The sequence below is a fragment of the Plectropomus leopardus genome, chromosome 21 (genome assembly GCF_026936395.1).
Source record: "Plectropomus leopardus strain MGB_pleo_1.0 chromosome 21, ASM2693639v1, whole genome shotgun sequence".
NCBI classification, from domain to species: Eukaryota; Metazoa; Chordata; class Actinopteri; order Perciformes; family Serranidae; genus Plectropomus; species Plectropomus leopardus.
This window is the reverse complement of record NC_142196.1, coordinates 25,227,593-25,244,183: the sequence shown is the minus strand read 5'-3', so window position 1 is coordinate 25,244,183 and position 16,591 is coordinate 25,227,593. Positions and strand designations below refer to the sequence as shown.

Here is a 16,591-nt window from a genome sequence, read left to right as displayed (position 1 = left end):
CTGCCACACACAGGTTAACAAGCAGGCTGTGAGTGATGTATTCAGGCAAACACCTCCTGAGGCAGGGTCAGATCAATACGGAGCAGAATATTTTCCCCAGTCAGAGACATACAAGTTTCATGGATTGAGGCCAAAGTGTTTCCCGGGTTCTTAATGAATGCAGTTTCAGCCCAAAGAAATGAGCGCACTATGTTAGATTTGTGGTGATGACGACTCATTCATAAATGAAGTAATGTGATTTGTTTCCATGGTAATGTTGGTCTGATTCATACTCATCGTTTTATTTCATTTCTTACACGAAACTCTGCTGCCATCTAGTGGAAAAATGGTAGTATTACATAGTTAGAGTTTATGTGTTATATTTCAGTATTGATCCTTTGAAACCTGAGTCAACACCTGTTTTTTGTGCTGCATTTACACGCCTATCACAAGCTGTTTAACCCTTTAAAACATAAACAAGATTGTTTAATTTTTTTTTTTAATCAGGAGTAAAAGCAGTGAGCACTTTGGCAAGGATTGTCCCACAAATTGCAAGAAATTAGTTAAAAGTGACAAGGGGATATTAAAAAATAAATAGTAAAACCATTCCAGAAAACTGTATTCATTGAGTAGCCCTTAGGGACTGCATTTTTGGTCTTCTTTTCTTTTGTTTTTTTGTTGATAATTTTGGCTGTGTTCATGCATATGGTATATATTTTGGCAAGGTTGTGTATTTTTGTTTAATCTGTCAATTCCCAGCTCAGCTCCTACAGTGAGTAAAAATACACTGCCTAAACAAAACTGTTACTTTCATACTGTTAAGTACAAAAAATGCACCACCATCAAAGCATAAACATATGCACGGCATTATTTCTGGGTGTCATTCTGGGCTTTTGACTTGGAATTTGAATTGTCATTTTTCATTGACATATCCCAGGTTGTAATAGGGGAAAAACAACAACTGTAGTTCATTTAAATAATTATTCTTTTTTGTGTTTTTGAAATTAAAAAACATAGTGGCATCATGACAAAAATCCGGCATTTAAAGGGCTGAAATTCTGTAAATTAATGACAATTTGATGTTTATGATTCTGACTGATGTTGATTAAAAATGTACTCAATGAAATTAGATAATTAATACTATTAATGTAGTGGAGTATGAGTGGTATGAGCAGGTGTGTTTGACACTGCACAAAAAATAATAATGTTTAAAAACCAGTGATATCATTGACATATCCCAGGCTGCAATAATAATAATAAAATGTACTTCGCGTTCAGTATATTGAAACAGCTTTATTTTTAATCTAAAAACATAGTAGCGTCATGAAAAAAATGGCATTTCAAAGGTTTCAATTCTGAAAATTAATGATTATTTAATATTTGATTGAAGAAATCTACTCAATAAAAGTATAAAATAATATTAATGTGTAATATCTTTTATATTTTGATTTTGTAAGGCGCATTTTGTACGCAGAGCGATAAGAGTGTGTATGATATTAAATCGGGCCCTTTGTTTCAGTCCGGACGAAACGCTTCAAAAATGACTGCACTGCACGGCTCTGAACTACACCGCTCTCTGATTGGTCAAAGACCGCAGTGCTGAACGGCGATTGGTCCATTCGTGTCCCTCTCTAAAACCATTCCGACCTGAAACGTAGTCCCTCCGAAAGCGTGCACCCAAACAAATCCCTCAACGTCTTGCACATTTTCACAAAATTATTCGCGTTAAAGACGATTTTCGTCGGTGTAAATGCACTTTTTTGAGCCAGAAATGAAGTCGGAATAACACGCTTCTCTCGCTAAGTGCCCCTCGTCCTCTGAAGGTAATTTCCTCCGCTGATTTGTTGTGATTATGTGCTAGCAGGTGGCTTGCTAACTTGTCACCACCGGGTGTGCAGTGGAGCTTTAACCTAAAGGCTGCAGCTGTTTTTAGCTAAAAACGACATTAATGTCGACCCAAAGTGACTTATTTCTCTTCTAAGTGTAACATTTAGTAAGTTACTTTCCTTCCTTTTATGCATGTTTCGGAAAATCGTTTGCTAACGCCAGCTAGCAAACGATGCTAGCGTTAAGTCGCGGTGCATATAAACAAAAGGGCGTTCATCCGTTTATGATAAAGTGCGACAGTTACACGGAAACTTTAAACTAAAGACTGACGATGTCATTAAGTTCATTTGTTGTGTGTCATTTTCCGAGTTGTGTCACTCATATGAAGTTATCATTTGCAGCAAACACTTTAACATTTTAGAGACTGTACTTTATTTATTATAGTATGTGGTAGAGATAACAATATTTCAGCGGTTTTTTCCCCGATAACGATTTCAAAACACAAATTAATATGTTGTTAATTTCAAGAAGCAAGCACATTTTATTTATATAGCTCTTACATAGATGCCAGTTACAGGGTGCTTGAAAAACAAAACAAAAAATAAAATATACATGATATATGAGAAAATATACAGTGAGAGCAGATACAATTGTGACAAGTGTTTTAAATATCAACATAAACAACAGTTTGCCCCTAAATATTCAATAAGATTGTATATTTCTATGTATGTATGAATTAATCTATCTGTGTATGTATGTGTGTATATATATATATATATATATATATATATATATATATATATATATATATATATATATATATATATATATATTTGTGTAAACAACAACAGTAATTCAGAGTGAGGATCAGATTCTGTAGGTAAATATTACAACAAAATAAAAAGTACATGTCTAAACAATTTTACTTTTTTATTGATATGCTAAATTAATTACACTTGGCATCATAGGCTAAGCAAATTCATTAGTATAGCACGATTTAGACACACAGAGTACTTTATAGTGGCATAGAAATGCATTCAATGTAAAACTATTTTAATCTAGGTGCGTTTAATTTCATATTCGGATCAATTTAATGTTTTTAACTTAATTATTTTGTCATCTCCACAGTCATGTCTTTCCATCAGGATCGGGGGAGTCCCCGAGGAGGAATGCCCCCCGGGCAGCACGGCTCCCCTCAGAACTACCGACCCACCAACCTGAGGCCGCCACCTCCCCAGCCTCCTGTTCCCCCGTACCACTACGATCCTCAGACTCCTCCCACTTCCAGCTACCATGGAAACTACATGCCTCCACACTCTGACTTCATGCAGTACCCTCCGCCAGCACCGTCCCAGCCTCCCAGTTCTCTTAACCAGTGCCCAGTGCGCCCACCGTTCCCCAAGCCCCCCGTCCGGCAGGGCTTCCCTGAACCACCGCCTAATTTCCCACCTCCTCCCCTTCCCAGCTCCACAGGTGGTCCCACATCAGGGTCCCAGGTGTCTGCTCAGAATCCTTACCACCCTTACATGATGCCTCCTGTGCCCCCACCTCCATTACCACACCCACCCATGCCGCCCCCCATAGCTTCTCAGTCTATGAGCTACCACCCTCCGTACTCCATGAACTACCCCCACCCTCCTCACCCTCCTTTCCCTCCTCCTACCTTCAACCCAGGCTACACTCAGAGCCCCAGCTCTTTCAAACCGAATCACAACTTCAGGCACGGCGGGCAGTACAAGTACGAGAAGCCCATGGACAGCAGGAGGTCTCCAGAGAGAGGCTATCGCCACGATGACCACCGGCAGAAGGGCTATGGCTACAGCAGCCATAGTGATAGGCATAAAATGGAATTTCCTGGAGAGAGGAAGGACCGCGGGAGGAGTCCAGACAGGCGCGGCCGGCCAGAGGGAGGACGGTACAGGTCAGACTATGACAGAGGCCGGACTCCTCCCAGACACAGGAGCAGGGATCGAAGCAGGTAACTAAACAGCAGTTATGCTCTTAAATGGGTTTAACCCTTAGGGACTGTTTTTTGAGGATTCTGGCTGTGTTCGTGCATATGGCATACATTTTGGCAAAATTGTGTAATTTTGTCTTGAAATTTCCAGCTCTGCTCCTACAATAAGTCTAAAATACACGGTGAAAGCAAAATTGTTACATTCACTCTGCAAAAAAATCACTATTGAAACCCATCCAAACTACAATTTTTGATCCGATCAAAGCATAAAAACATGCGCTGTGTTATTTGTGGCTGTCATTCTGGGCTTTTGCCTTGGAAGTTGTCATTTTACTATTTTCCATCAGATGAGGTAATTTTTACCACATTTGACATATGGAGAAAATACATGCTATTTCCACCAGGTGCACTGTTACAATCACTGTTGCTGCAAATCCTTGACTTATCCCAGACTGTGATAATAGAAGAAATTTACTTTGCATGTAGTATATTGAAAATCATTCTTTTTTCTTTCATCTAAAAACATAGTGGTTTCATGACAAAAATCTGGCATTTAAAGGGTTAAAATTCTGAAAATTAGTGAATATTTGATATTTATGATTAGGACTGATGTTGATTAAAAAAATAACTCAGTAAAGCTAGAAAATCATATTAATGTATAATATTGTTAATGCTTGATTTTGAAAAGTTTGTTTCTGTGTGCTGAGCGATCTGAGTGTATGTAATATTAAATCAGGCTGTAAGGGTTAATCTGTAAAATGATTTTTCTCACTGCCTCGTGTGTGTTTGTTCACAGGGAGAGGTATCGTCACAGAGAGAGTCGGAGGTCCCAGTCGCCCGACAGGCACAGAAAGAGGCCTCGGAGGTACACATGCAGTCCATTATTAGTCTTTAAAGAACTTCTGTAACGCCCACAAACTGTTCGAGATTACTTTCTGGCTTTGGTTCGTGTTGCAGCCTTTTCAAATCTTCAGTGTCTTTGTTAGTTTAAAGAAAATAATCATACACTCATGAATTAAGTGCAAGGAAATCAAAAATAGACACTTTGAGGAGAAAAGCAACGCCTTCACATTGTTTTGATTTGAGCAAGATCCAATTACGATCACAACATTTTCGTCATAAAACTTCTGTGGCAAATAAATGTGGCTTTACTTTTTTACTATAAACTTTTGTTTGTTTTTCTTTTTTTTACTAGCATGAATAAAGTGTGTAGGCTTTACATTTTTACTATATGTGCCTTTTTTTTGGCTTGTTTTCAATTTAATTTTTGTTGTTACTTACATGAATTATGTGGGTAGGCTTTACTTTTAACTACTTGTGACTTAGTTATTGTTTTTTAATTTTTAATTTTTAGTGTTCAGGTGTTACCTATTTTCTTTATGATTTGAGACTTTGTGTTTTGTTTGTTTAGTTTTGTGATTTTACTTAAATCATTACTTTATTTACATTCGTGTTTTTAAGTCCATTAAGTATGAAATTAACAATCTCTATCTCTGCATCACAGTTAAATGATATAGAAATCACTTTAAAATTGAAATTTGAAATTAACATTTTTAAAACATCATGCACCTGTTTGTGATTACAGCTTTATTTTTCTCCTCTAGGCACGATTAAAAAAAAAACCCCTTTACAATGTTTTTTACAGACTGACTTGTGCTGTCAGCGACTATTAATTTTACTGTGACGTGTAAAACCAGCAGAGCTCGCCTTTAATGACTGTATCTCACATTTCATTTAGCGATTTAAGCTGCCTCAGGTGTCATCACGCGACCTTAACTTGACCCCTCGGTGACAAAATAACTCGCGGTCCTAACCTCCATCTCGGCTCAATGCGATAATTGGTTTTCATCCTCTTTTTTTTGTTAATCTCTGCTTTGCAGTCGGTCCACAAGCAGAGACAGGAAACGCGGTCGCTGGGAAGAGGAGAGGGACAGAAGGTCGGAGAGCTCCTCGGGCCCGAGCAGAGAGCGCAGCTACTCCTCCTCCGTCAGGAGCAGAGACTCTGAGGAGGCCTTCGCCGACAGAGAGCGGGAGCGAGAGCGGGAACGGGAGCGGGACAGAGAGAAGGAGAAGGAGAAAGAGAAGGGGGACGATGAGAAGGAGGAAGAAGAGCTGCTGAAACCTGCGTGGATCCGCTGCACACACGCCGAGAACCATTACTCCAATGACCCCATGGACCAAGTGGTAAGTGTTTTTTCTTAATTTTATCTCTTCAGCTGCTGATTGTTGTGATATCTAATTGTTATTGCATCATTTTGCAAGAGTCCATAGCCATAAAAATCTCCTGGTCTGCAGTTTGTTTGATTAAACAGGAGAATGACTTCTTTTAATTCATTGCATTTAACAAAGTGCCCATTAATGCCAAGCACAGACTTGTTTGATTCTGTTTTATCCGTCTGACCGCGAAAGGAAACTTTCCTAATCTTCTGTCTGCCATTTTATCAATTTTGTCTTTGATGGTGCTGTTAAAGAGTTGGATAAGCTGCTCTCCAATGTGGTTTCTTTTTAAACCTTTCAGTTAATCGCCAGCACTCAAAGGAAGCCTCAGTCTCCGTTTGCGAATCATCACCTGCCCTCTCAGATTTTTTTCTGATGTCTTTGGATCTTTTGGATAACACTTTCTCCTTTTTCTCCCCTAAAACTCTGACTTTTCCCAAATGGCTGTCTTCAAGTTAAACGTTTTGTCCGACTCCTGACATGTTCAATGAAACCAAAGTGACGATAAAAGACAGTGGGGACACTACCTGTGGGGCTTATTATATCCACATTAATGATGATTATCTAGCAAAAACTTCATCGTGTTAATATTTTGTAATAAGAAGCAGCACCTGTAGTTTACCCGACTATATGGTCACATTATCAGTGTTGAGGTATTTGGTCAAAAATGTTGTGATGTTTGATTTTCTTCATGTCGCCCAGCCGTAACAGTCAGGTGTTTTATTTAAATGTGTTCAGGGAGACTCCACCGTGGTGGGGACCAGTAAACTGCGGGACCTGTATGAGCGCTTTGAGGAGGAGCTGGGGAGGAGACAGGAGAGAGCAAAGGCCGCTCGACCGAAATGGGACCCGCCCAAGACCAAACTGGACGAAGATCCAGGTGGGTAATCCTGCATAAATGAATTATAATTGAAATACCTTTTTGATATGTGAAAAGAAATGACATAGGTTTGAAAAAGTGGTATTTTTAATCCAGAAAGAAAACTTAGTTTTTCTCAGATGCCTCCAAACTGAGTGAAGAATCCAACAAAGGTGCACGTTCTTCATGAATTGAAGTAAATGGGGACCATGTTTCACAGCAAAGCTACATCAAAATGGTTGTCTAATCTTGTTTTTTTGTTTTTTTTGGTGCATTTTTTATTGTTAAGCACTTTTAGCTGAATTCCTTGTATAAAAGTGTCTATAAATAGAGTTTATCATTGAAGCATCTGTTTACAAACTCACACAAATTTATGCAGGAGCATTCTTGGAGTAAGCATCTCGACTATCTTTTCGTTGGTGTTCTTCTCCCAGTTTTTCTTTTTAAAGCTTTATTTTATCCATTTTTTACTATAATTTATTTATTTTTTGTTATTACGGCTTTAATTACTTATTGGGGTTTGTTTGAGGTGTATGGGTGGGGTGTTAATATTAGGTGGTGTTTTGTTTCTCTGTTCTACCACATCATTAAAAGCGTTTGGAGGGAACATATTTGTACTTTGTATTTGATATTTGTGCAATACTGATTCCTAATAAAAAAAAATTCAACAAAACGTCTCATTTATCCAGTCCTATGCTCCATACTTCACAAAAAGAATCGATTTCAGTGAAACCTTTCCATTTAAAACACCATGCAGGTGCACTAACTCCTCTGTGCCTGAGCCTGTTTATCCAGAACTGTTGTGTTCTGTGAAAAAGGCCCGTGTTTGGGAAGTACTGAGCGTACGACTGAATAAACGAGACTTGTATCAGACTGCACGATATGTGTGAAAGTTTGTCATTTAACGTTTTGATAAAGTTTTGCTGCTGTTAAATGAGGCCCCCATTTACTTCAGTTAACCCTTTAAAACCTGGAGCGACCTGCTGCTTTCAGACACCTTTTGCAAGTATTTAAAATCTTTAAACTGGTGCGATTTCTCTAAAAAAAATTGGAAAAAAGGCAATGAGCAACATGGTAAGAAATGTTCCACAAATTGCAAGCGATTAGTCGATCTAGAAAAATATATTTTTTTTAAAAGCTAGAGGAAAATATCTAAAAAGAAAAAAATGTGGAAAAAATATATAGTTCTAATGATCAGAATTATGTATATAAATTATATAACAGAATTATTATATTCATAAGCACCATTTCCAAGGCTTGTTTGCCTTTTTTTAACTTTTTTATTTTTAATTTTCAGGTAATTTTCTTGTACCTTTTACTATTTTTTTGTTAATTTTTGGGATTTTGTCTTTTATTGCTCATTGCCTTCCTCCTTTGTTTTTGGAAAAAATGAAGCCAATTTGCTCACGTTTCAAAGGGTTAATCAAGAATGTTAGCCATTTTTTGCATTCTTCCTTCTACATTGAGGTATGAAAGAAAAACTATTTTCATTAAAACAAGTCATTGATAAACAAATGAACATTTTATGGGCAAAGTATTCTTTTAAGTCAGTGCGAATCATAGCTATGAATACCATGTTAAGTAACCTGCATTACTTTGACTCTGATTTTGCACCATGACAACGTCTTATAGCGTAAGAAGTCAGTGGTTTATTCCTCAAGTCAACTTTTATCTGCTTTTTCTTGTGTTCTTGTTACTTTTGTTTGCATGCAAGTTGTTCTGCTGAAGTGCAACAGCTAAATAACAATGAGTGTAAACAGTTAATACATCTGTTGGCAATCTTTGGTAATTGATATGCATGCAAACTTGCTGTCTTCTCAGCAGTGCATTAGACTGAGGCAGAGATTAAGTTCAGTGTTTATGATGTTATCTGCAGGGCTGTCAGCCTGATTGTCTCTTTCAGCACTGCAATAATATAAATCTCGCTCAGGGAGATCTAATTTGCTCAACATGTTGCTCCGGGCACCGACTTCACAATCAAGTGCTCGAGTTAAAGCGCTGATAAGAATTGAAGACTTTGCTTAGCTAAGAACCACAAACTGTTCAGCTGACTGGTAATTATAATCCTCATTTTGGGTTCTTTTTATTAAGGGAATGTGACAAAGTGTAAGAGAATAAAGAAAACATGAGTGCCAGATGTCAGTGTTGGCAACTGTGCTGCTCTTTTAATCCCATAGATACTTTTAATTCTGCTTCTGGCTTGATAAGTAGAAACTGTAATGAAGTGGAGTATTTTCTCAATGAATTAAACATGTTGAAATCACGCTAAAATATATTTGTTTTCTTAAAGAAACATTAACATTATACAAATGAGGTAACCGCTGTATCACCAGCATTGTGTCGGGTTGGCAGATTTAGAGTGCGCGCTGTTTGAAAGATTTTGAAGGATTGCTTTGCCGAGACTTTATGTTGCAAAATAATTTTTTTTTTGAGAGCGCAGCTGAGGCGGAGAGCTTAACAACTGAAAATCGCTCCGGCTCAGCGAATGATCTTTCACTTGTCAGCCCGGTGACGTTCTAATGATTAAAGACCTTTTTGCACTTTGGTTTCAGATGACAGCAGCAGTGACTCAGACTGTGAGTCAGATGGGGAAGAAAGCACCTGCTCCAGCAGCTCTGACTCAGAGGTTTTTGATGTCATCGCCGAGATCAAGAGGAAGAAAGCGCACCCCGACCGCCTGCACGAGGAGCTGTGGTACAACGACCCCGGGCAGGTTGGTCTCTCTCTTTTGTGAAAAAAAACCCCCAACAAATTCTGCATTCACCTCCTTTGTTTCATCGTCTACATAAATCTCCTGTAATTCCATAAAAGTCTCACAAATTATTAAAAAAAACAATTAATTTATGGCAGTAACAGGCAAACAGCAGCCTGTGGGCCAAATCTGGTCCTTGGGCAAAAACATTTGGCCCTCTGACAACATCCTCACTTTTAGAGCATGCTAGCTGACTTTTTTATCACGTCAGGATTAAAGAAATAAAGATTTAGTTGAGTTACATTATTACTCATGCATAAGGCAAAAAACAGAGTACTCCCAGAAAACTTACCAAAGTTGTTTGTTTTTATTTCAGAGGATGAGGAAAATTTAATTTTAAGCACCAGTTTGCACGGACTGCATTAAAGCAGATTTTCTGTTTCTATTTAAAGTTGCTTTCAGTGGTCGGCGTCCAACTGGATTTCTTTACCGAATGATTTGAAGTGTTGTAAAAATATTTGATTATATGAAGCTGTTGAAAAAAATTTGAAGCTTGTTGAAGGTGACTTACGGTGGATGGCTCGATATATATATATATATTTGACACATTGCTCAATTGCTCAATTCAAATATATGAAGTCGCAGAGGGATGTACCTCTGCCCCCCTGTGTATGCCATGTCTCCATAATGTAGATACACATCATGAAGTTGTAGTTTGTCAAGTATTTTTCCACCTTTAATGCATGTGCCACAATATTTGTTTGAGAGAATGAAGTTCAGGCTCCTCCGACTGAGGTTTTGAAATCTTTTAGCAAATATTGAAAATCACTTGCTTCGGTAGACGAGGCATTTTGGCTTCTGATAGCTGATTATATCACTGGAAAAGTGTTAGAAGATTATTGAGTTCCCCTTTTAAAGAATGAATTTCTGATGTTGGGACCTGGCTGTCAATAAAGCCTTTTTTTCCCGAGTTTACCTCACATCGCCCAGACACTATCGCATTGGACAATTTTAAACTCAAAAACTCCAGCGAAGAAAGAAAGGTCAGGAGTGTGCAGTTTTGAGATTTAAAATGTTCTGCAGCCTCTGTGTTATACGCCGCAAGTGAAGCAGTTGTGTCTGATTTACGTATTTTCTTTCTGTCCAGATGAATGATGGTCCCCTGTGTAAGTGCAGTGCCAAGGCCAGACGTACAGGGATCCGCCACAGCATCTACCCGGGGGAGGAGGTATGACACGCCGTGAATAAATCACCCTTTCATAACCTTGAAGCTGTGCCACAGAGGGGCAAGGACATTATTCTAGTCAGCTTAAATGTATTCTCTGTACACTGACCGGTTTCCATTGTATTAAAGGGACAATAAGTGAGATTTTATCATCCCAAAGAACAAAATGATGATATTACATGGACATTGCTGTAGGAACTTGACAGGGGAGCTGATCTATACCAGTGACTCATTGATTATTTTGCCAGGCGCTGAGATTTCTGGTTTTCATGATTCGCTCTCTGGCCTTTTGCTGTTGTGGAACAAGAACTCCCACATCGATGCATCTTCAGCCGAGCAGTTAAAGCGTTTAAGCAACAAAGAACAGCTATTTCACTCTCAGAGTATTTATCCTAGGTTTGATATTACTCCTTTATTAAACAGTTTACACTGAAAGAAGGCCTATTATGCCTAATTTCCAGGTTCATACTTGTATTCTGGGTTTCTACTTGAATATGTTTACATATTTTACTGCTCAAAAACACATCTTCCTCAAACTGTCTGTGTTTACCCATTGATTATTGACTAAAATTATTAACAAAAGCTTCTAAACAAATGGTTAGCTTTGTGCAACATGTAGCAATGTGTGATATGAAATGTAAACACTTTCAGTAGTGTGCCTGGAGAAGATGACCATATTAATATCCATCAGTATTTGATGCCAGTTTGTCTTAAAAGTAAAAAACGTTGGCCACCTTTAATATGAGCATCCACTAAACCTGGATTACTGAATACGTGTGTTGACCCACGGTTAAGTGTTTTGCATGGAGGTAAATTAATGTCAGCCTCCACACAAATGCTGGTTAACATTGGCTACATCACAGTTTTACTCACCAGCCACTCTTGCAGTCATTTAGGTGTTATTTGAAGGTCATTTGATATCTTAAGAGATCTGTTTGGGTGGCAAATGAAAAGGGCGCGCCCCGTTGTCCGTCGATTAGCTCACTAATTGCTTGTTGCGATCTTGACTGACCTGGAAATTGTTAGTCAGTTAATTGTTTTTCACGGGTTTATACAGTAAATTGGAAATGTGACTGTGTTCATTAGGTGGATGGCAATTAAGGTTTTAGTCATCAGGCGTTGGTGGAAATTATAGGTCAGGTCTCTTGTATCACAGTAATTTTCACGATTATGAGTTGGTTTCAGAAATTCTTCAGTTTTGCAAAACTGGTTTTTGTATGACTATTAATCTGTGTAGGAACAATAATACTTCAATTTATTACAAAAATAAATAAATATTGGAACTAAGAGCTTTCAAAAAATATATTTACTATTGTTATTATTATTATTATTATTATTATTATTATTATTGATATTATTATTTTACATTTTTTTTGATTAATTTACAGTTTGAAACAACCAGCAATAATGTGTAGTGACAAGCAAAACATATTGTACATAAGGGAAAGAAAAATAAATTAATTTGAAAATTAAAATACATGAAACGCTTGGATATTATAACATACTGTATCTTGTGAAAAAAAGGAAAGAAAGTACATGTGCATGTCATATGCATAGCAAAACGTAGTTTCCTCATTTACATTGAATGTGTAGTGAAGGAAGACCCTCGACCTTTGGTCAACTGAAAAATGTCTTTAGTTGGGGACAATCCAAAGAAAAGAAAAAGGGACAATTTGGGGGTGAAGTGGACAAAAAAAAAATTCCATACATTGTTTGCATCTGGTAAATTTGCCAATTTTTAAAAAAATTTTAATACGAGTACAAGCTACGTCATTCACTAAGTTTTTGTGGTTTTTTTTCAGCCTGTCAAAGAGTGCCGACCAATGAACAACAATGCAGGAAAACTGTTTCACTACAGGATCACTGTGTCTCCACCCACCAACTTCCTGGTATCTCTCTTTTCCCCATTGTATTTTTGTGCTTTCTTTTGCTGGTATTGTATTGCAGTGCTTGAGTACAGTGTCATGATTCTGTACCTGTTTAATGCATTTTTATACAGTGTCATGGCAGTAATCGTGTATATATTCACAGCACGATGCCTAAGCTGCTGTGTGTCTAAGTGGTGCTGCTGTTCTCTGTTTCAGACTGACAGGCCGACGGTGATCGAGTATGATGACCATGAGTACCTGTTTGAAGGCTTCTCACTTTTCTCCCACACACCTCTCACTAACGTAAGCCTTGTTAACTGTATAGGCGATATGCCATGAATTTTACACTGCAAATCTTTGACAGTGTATGTCACCGTATAGCCATTTCTCCCTGTTGTCCCTGTTTTTTAAATATTAATGGCGTCCTTTATTATTTATTTCCGTGGAATCTGCAGTTCTTTTTCCTATTGTATTTTGGGGGGCAGGTGTCACACCGAGTTTTCTTGGTGATTTTATTAGAAAGTGTGCTGTTGAACCTCACAAAGGTGAAACAAAGTTTACAGGGTTGCTTACAACTCTTCCTGCTCCTCATCTCCAGAGAGACTTATACAGATGCGTGCACTGTACACAATATGACTGATGACGGCGCTTCAGATACTTTTTTTTGTATGTGCACCAAAATTTCTTGCACCTAAAACATCTTCCAGCACCATTTGGTGTATTTGTCCTTTTTTTCTCTGCATTTTTGTGCCAACTTTTTAGTGTAGTTTGGAGTGAGATAGTAAAATTATTTCAATATGACACTGCCATAGTTACTCTGAACATTTCCAAAAAACCTTTAAAGGATTTTTTTTCATAACAGTTCGAGTATGTGGAAATAATTAGTGTTGTAGTGCAACATTGAACTTTTTAATTAACTAATTAATTGATTTTATCGGCGATCATTAAAATAAAATGATAATCCGTTGTTACAAGTGCGTTTTCAAATCTTGATGACCAGAATAAAAACACCAAACATGCAGCGCTCAGAGCAGAATAGATGCTCAGTGCCTCGTTACGCTGCTGTCGTTTGTAGCAGAGAGTAAGTTTGCTGTAAATGCTGCCGCATCAGGTCCAGAAGAATTGCATCCTAAGTGCAGTTTTTTTTAGAAATGTTGATTTGTTACCAAAGTTTCTGTTCTCATGACATCTTTTCTCTACACTATACTCACAGTCTGCACTGTCCACATATGATCCCGTCCTCCGACTCGTCTGTTGCGGCGGCACATATAATTTAGGTCAGCGCTTGAATGAAAAATCCCCTCATCCTTTTAACTTTACTCTCTTCAAAAATAACTTCAAATTGGCTTTTGGCTCGGGGTCAGCTTCTTTGTTGCCTGGACAAAGTGCTCCTCTCTCACTGCGCCAACCTTGTCGCAGATTCCTCTCCCTCACTTTCTCGAGGCCCGGTCAAACATTAAGAGAGGTCGTGATTGAAAAGGACCCTCTCTTCCTGCAGCCATTTGAGCCGCGGGCCTGACTTTTATGCTAAGGAGGCGGTTTTAAAAAGGGAGTGAGAAGTCGATCGGGGACCGCCAAACCCCATTTCTTGAAAATTTGTTCAAAGCGTGAATATTTGGGTGTCTTGATACACACGTGGGCTCGTGTCCATCAGTGTCTATATTTGTCCTGCATGTTTGAATAATAAAGTACTTGGTCAATATCCGTCGAGCTTGAAAAGAGCCCAGAGGATTAGGCATGATTTGAACTGGATAATTTAAGCAGGCCTTGTTAAAAGCTGGGGTAAACGCTTCATGGCGGTGTGGGGATTAGGGACCTCGGAGCGTGGTGATATTAGCCCCCTGCTAGTTAGCTGCCGGGATGGGCAAGAATGAATGTGACTCCCAGGTTAATCTCTTAAAATGGACCCCCGCGCTCTAACAACAAAGACCGTGTAACTAGGGAGATTAAACAAAGAGGAGCAGGCTTATCTATTTAGCGAGATTTGAGTTACTTAATTTTCAAGAGTCAGGTGCACGCTGGTGTGTGTGCAGAGGCATGTGATTTATGGCGGTGAGTGTTTTTTAAATTGGCCAAAGGTTGTGCGTGTTTATACGCATTACAGCGTGGTTTCTGGAGCGTGCATTCTTTTTCTTAACGCGGTTTTTCGGGCGAGCTCCACAGCGGCAGAGATGAGGTTTTAATGAGTTTCCTTGAAAAGCTGTAACCTCTGCCTAACGCCATGGTAATGAGTCGGCCCGTCCTTTCTTCTTCTCGTCCTCTGTTCCTTTCACCATCACAGATTCCATTGTGCCGTGTGATCCGCTTCAACATAGATTACACCATTCACTTCATAGAGGAGATGACACCGGAGGTCAGTAAAACCCCACTTTATCTCGCCAGCTCTTTCTCACCCCTTTTGTTTTTATCTCAAACGGCTGAGTCTGAGCACAGCTGAGCCACACGTAACCCTCGCACCTCAGTGCCTGGGTGAGCGGAGGTGCTAATCCTTCCAGAAGAGGGAAAAGAGATTCTTTTTAACCTGCAGAGCTTGATTACATCGATAAGGTGGCTTAGGTGATAAAGTTAAAGAAGTGGATTTACTTATCAGTCATATCTACATTAATGTTCTCTTTACGACAGTGTGCTTGTACTGTGTGCTCACTGTCTCGCTCCTGTTTCCAGAACTACTGCGTCCGAGGCCTGGAGCTGTTCGCCTCCTACTTGTTCCAGGACATTCTTGAGCTGTATGACTGGAACCTGACAGGTATTCATTCAATCAATCTTTATTTAGTCTCTGGATCATTGACAGCAAGCTCTCCTTTACAATGACGTCACACAAAAATAACAAGTAAAGGTGCACAACCAGAAGAGTAATGAAATTATCTGACTACTTAAAAGCAACAGTACACTAGGGGCTGGAGATATATCAAATACACTCTATGTATTGCAGCTTGTTCCACTTGCGATATATAAAATGACTATATTGAAAACATTGAGTATAAATTCTGAAGTCGTTTTTATAAGCCACTGGCATTTTGGTTCTCCTGCTCTCACAGACACACACACACAAAACAGGACTTTTGCAGAGCTACTTGTCGCTTGCATATTGAAGGTAAACTTGCGAGTCCCACCGCCCTCTTACATGCTCGTGCAGGTGTCACAAGTTTGACATTTGCTTTGATTGTGAACTGTTTAAGTTGTCAAAATGGGAAAAAATGGCTTTTCACGCTGCAGTGTTCCAGTTATCACTTATTTAATGCACCAATGTAGTAGTGATGTTTAGAGCGACACAGTTCTGTGACCAATCATGTCATATGACCAATCACAAGATCAATATGTTTCAAAATACATGTCAATAAATAAGTACATAGTCACATACAAAATACATAAGAACAATGACGATGACAGTGATAGTTTTATTTATATAATTAAATATATGTTATATATTTTAATTCAAACATTTTAATTTTCTTCAGAAATACTTTGAAATGTAGACGTTTTACATAGCAAAGTCTGTAAATGTTTGTTTCTTGAAGTTCTGCAACACAGGATTCTACACTTAGATGGGAGTTGTAGTCCATTTGTGCCAAACAAGAAAAAACACAAAAGAAAAACTCCTTTTTCACATTTAGTATTCCAATTTAATGCATCTGTTTGCGTCATAGTGAGCAGTTGAAATGTGTGCAGAAAGCATCCAAGGTCTCTGATTAGACGCACAAATGGCCAGCATTGCAATCACGAATTTAAGTTTTGCATCGTACAACTGTATTCATTATCGTATAATATCTACACTAGTGATTATCTTATTTCTCTACTGCAGTCACAGATAAGACTTGTGATTAAGAAAGCTCAATGAAATTGTGCCATGGATTTTGATTGAGGCAACATATATATATATATATTTTTTTTTTATTATTATTTTTTATTTTTTATTTTTTTTCCAGCCCCAGTTTAACACTCTTGATACAAACTTGTGTGAAAACAA

General features: G+C 38.4%; 1 protein-coding gene across 1 annotated transcript in view; it reads left to right on the top strand.

Annotated features, from left to right (window-relative positions):
- Nucleotides 1-1,610: 1,610 nt before the first annotated feature.
- Nucleotides 1,611-16,591, top strand: part of drosha (drosha ribonuclease III) — a 117,519-nt gene continuing 102,538 nt past the window's right edge. Inside the window, exons 1-11 of the mRNA XM_042510485.2 lie at nucleotides 1,611-1,802; nucleotides 2,935-3,784; nucleotides 4,560-4,628; nucleotides 5,644-5,947; nucleotides 6,719-6,860; nucleotides 9,392-9,552; nucleotides 10,679-10,759; nucleotides 12,559-12,645; nucleotides 12,841-12,927; nucleotides 14,906-14,977; nucleotides 15,289-15,370. Of these exons, the coding sequence (XP_042366419.1) occupies nucleotides 2,937-3,784; nucleotides 4,560-4,628; nucleotides 5,644-5,947; nucleotides 6,719-6,860; nucleotides 9,392-9,552; nucleotides 10,679-10,759; nucleotides 12,559-12,645; nucleotides 12,841-12,927; nucleotides 14,906-14,977; nucleotides 15,289-15,370 (1,933 nt within the window). The 5' untranslated portion in view covers nucleotides 1,611-1,802; nucleotides 2,935-2,936. The remainder of the gene's footprint in view (nucleotides 1,803-2,934; nucleotides 3,785-4,559; nucleotides 4,629-5,643; nucleotides 5,948-6,718; nucleotides 6,861-9,391; nucleotides 9,553-10,678; nucleotides 10,760-12,558; nucleotides 12,646-12,840; nucleotides 12,928-14,905; nucleotides 14,978-15,288; nucleotides 15,371-16,591) is intronic.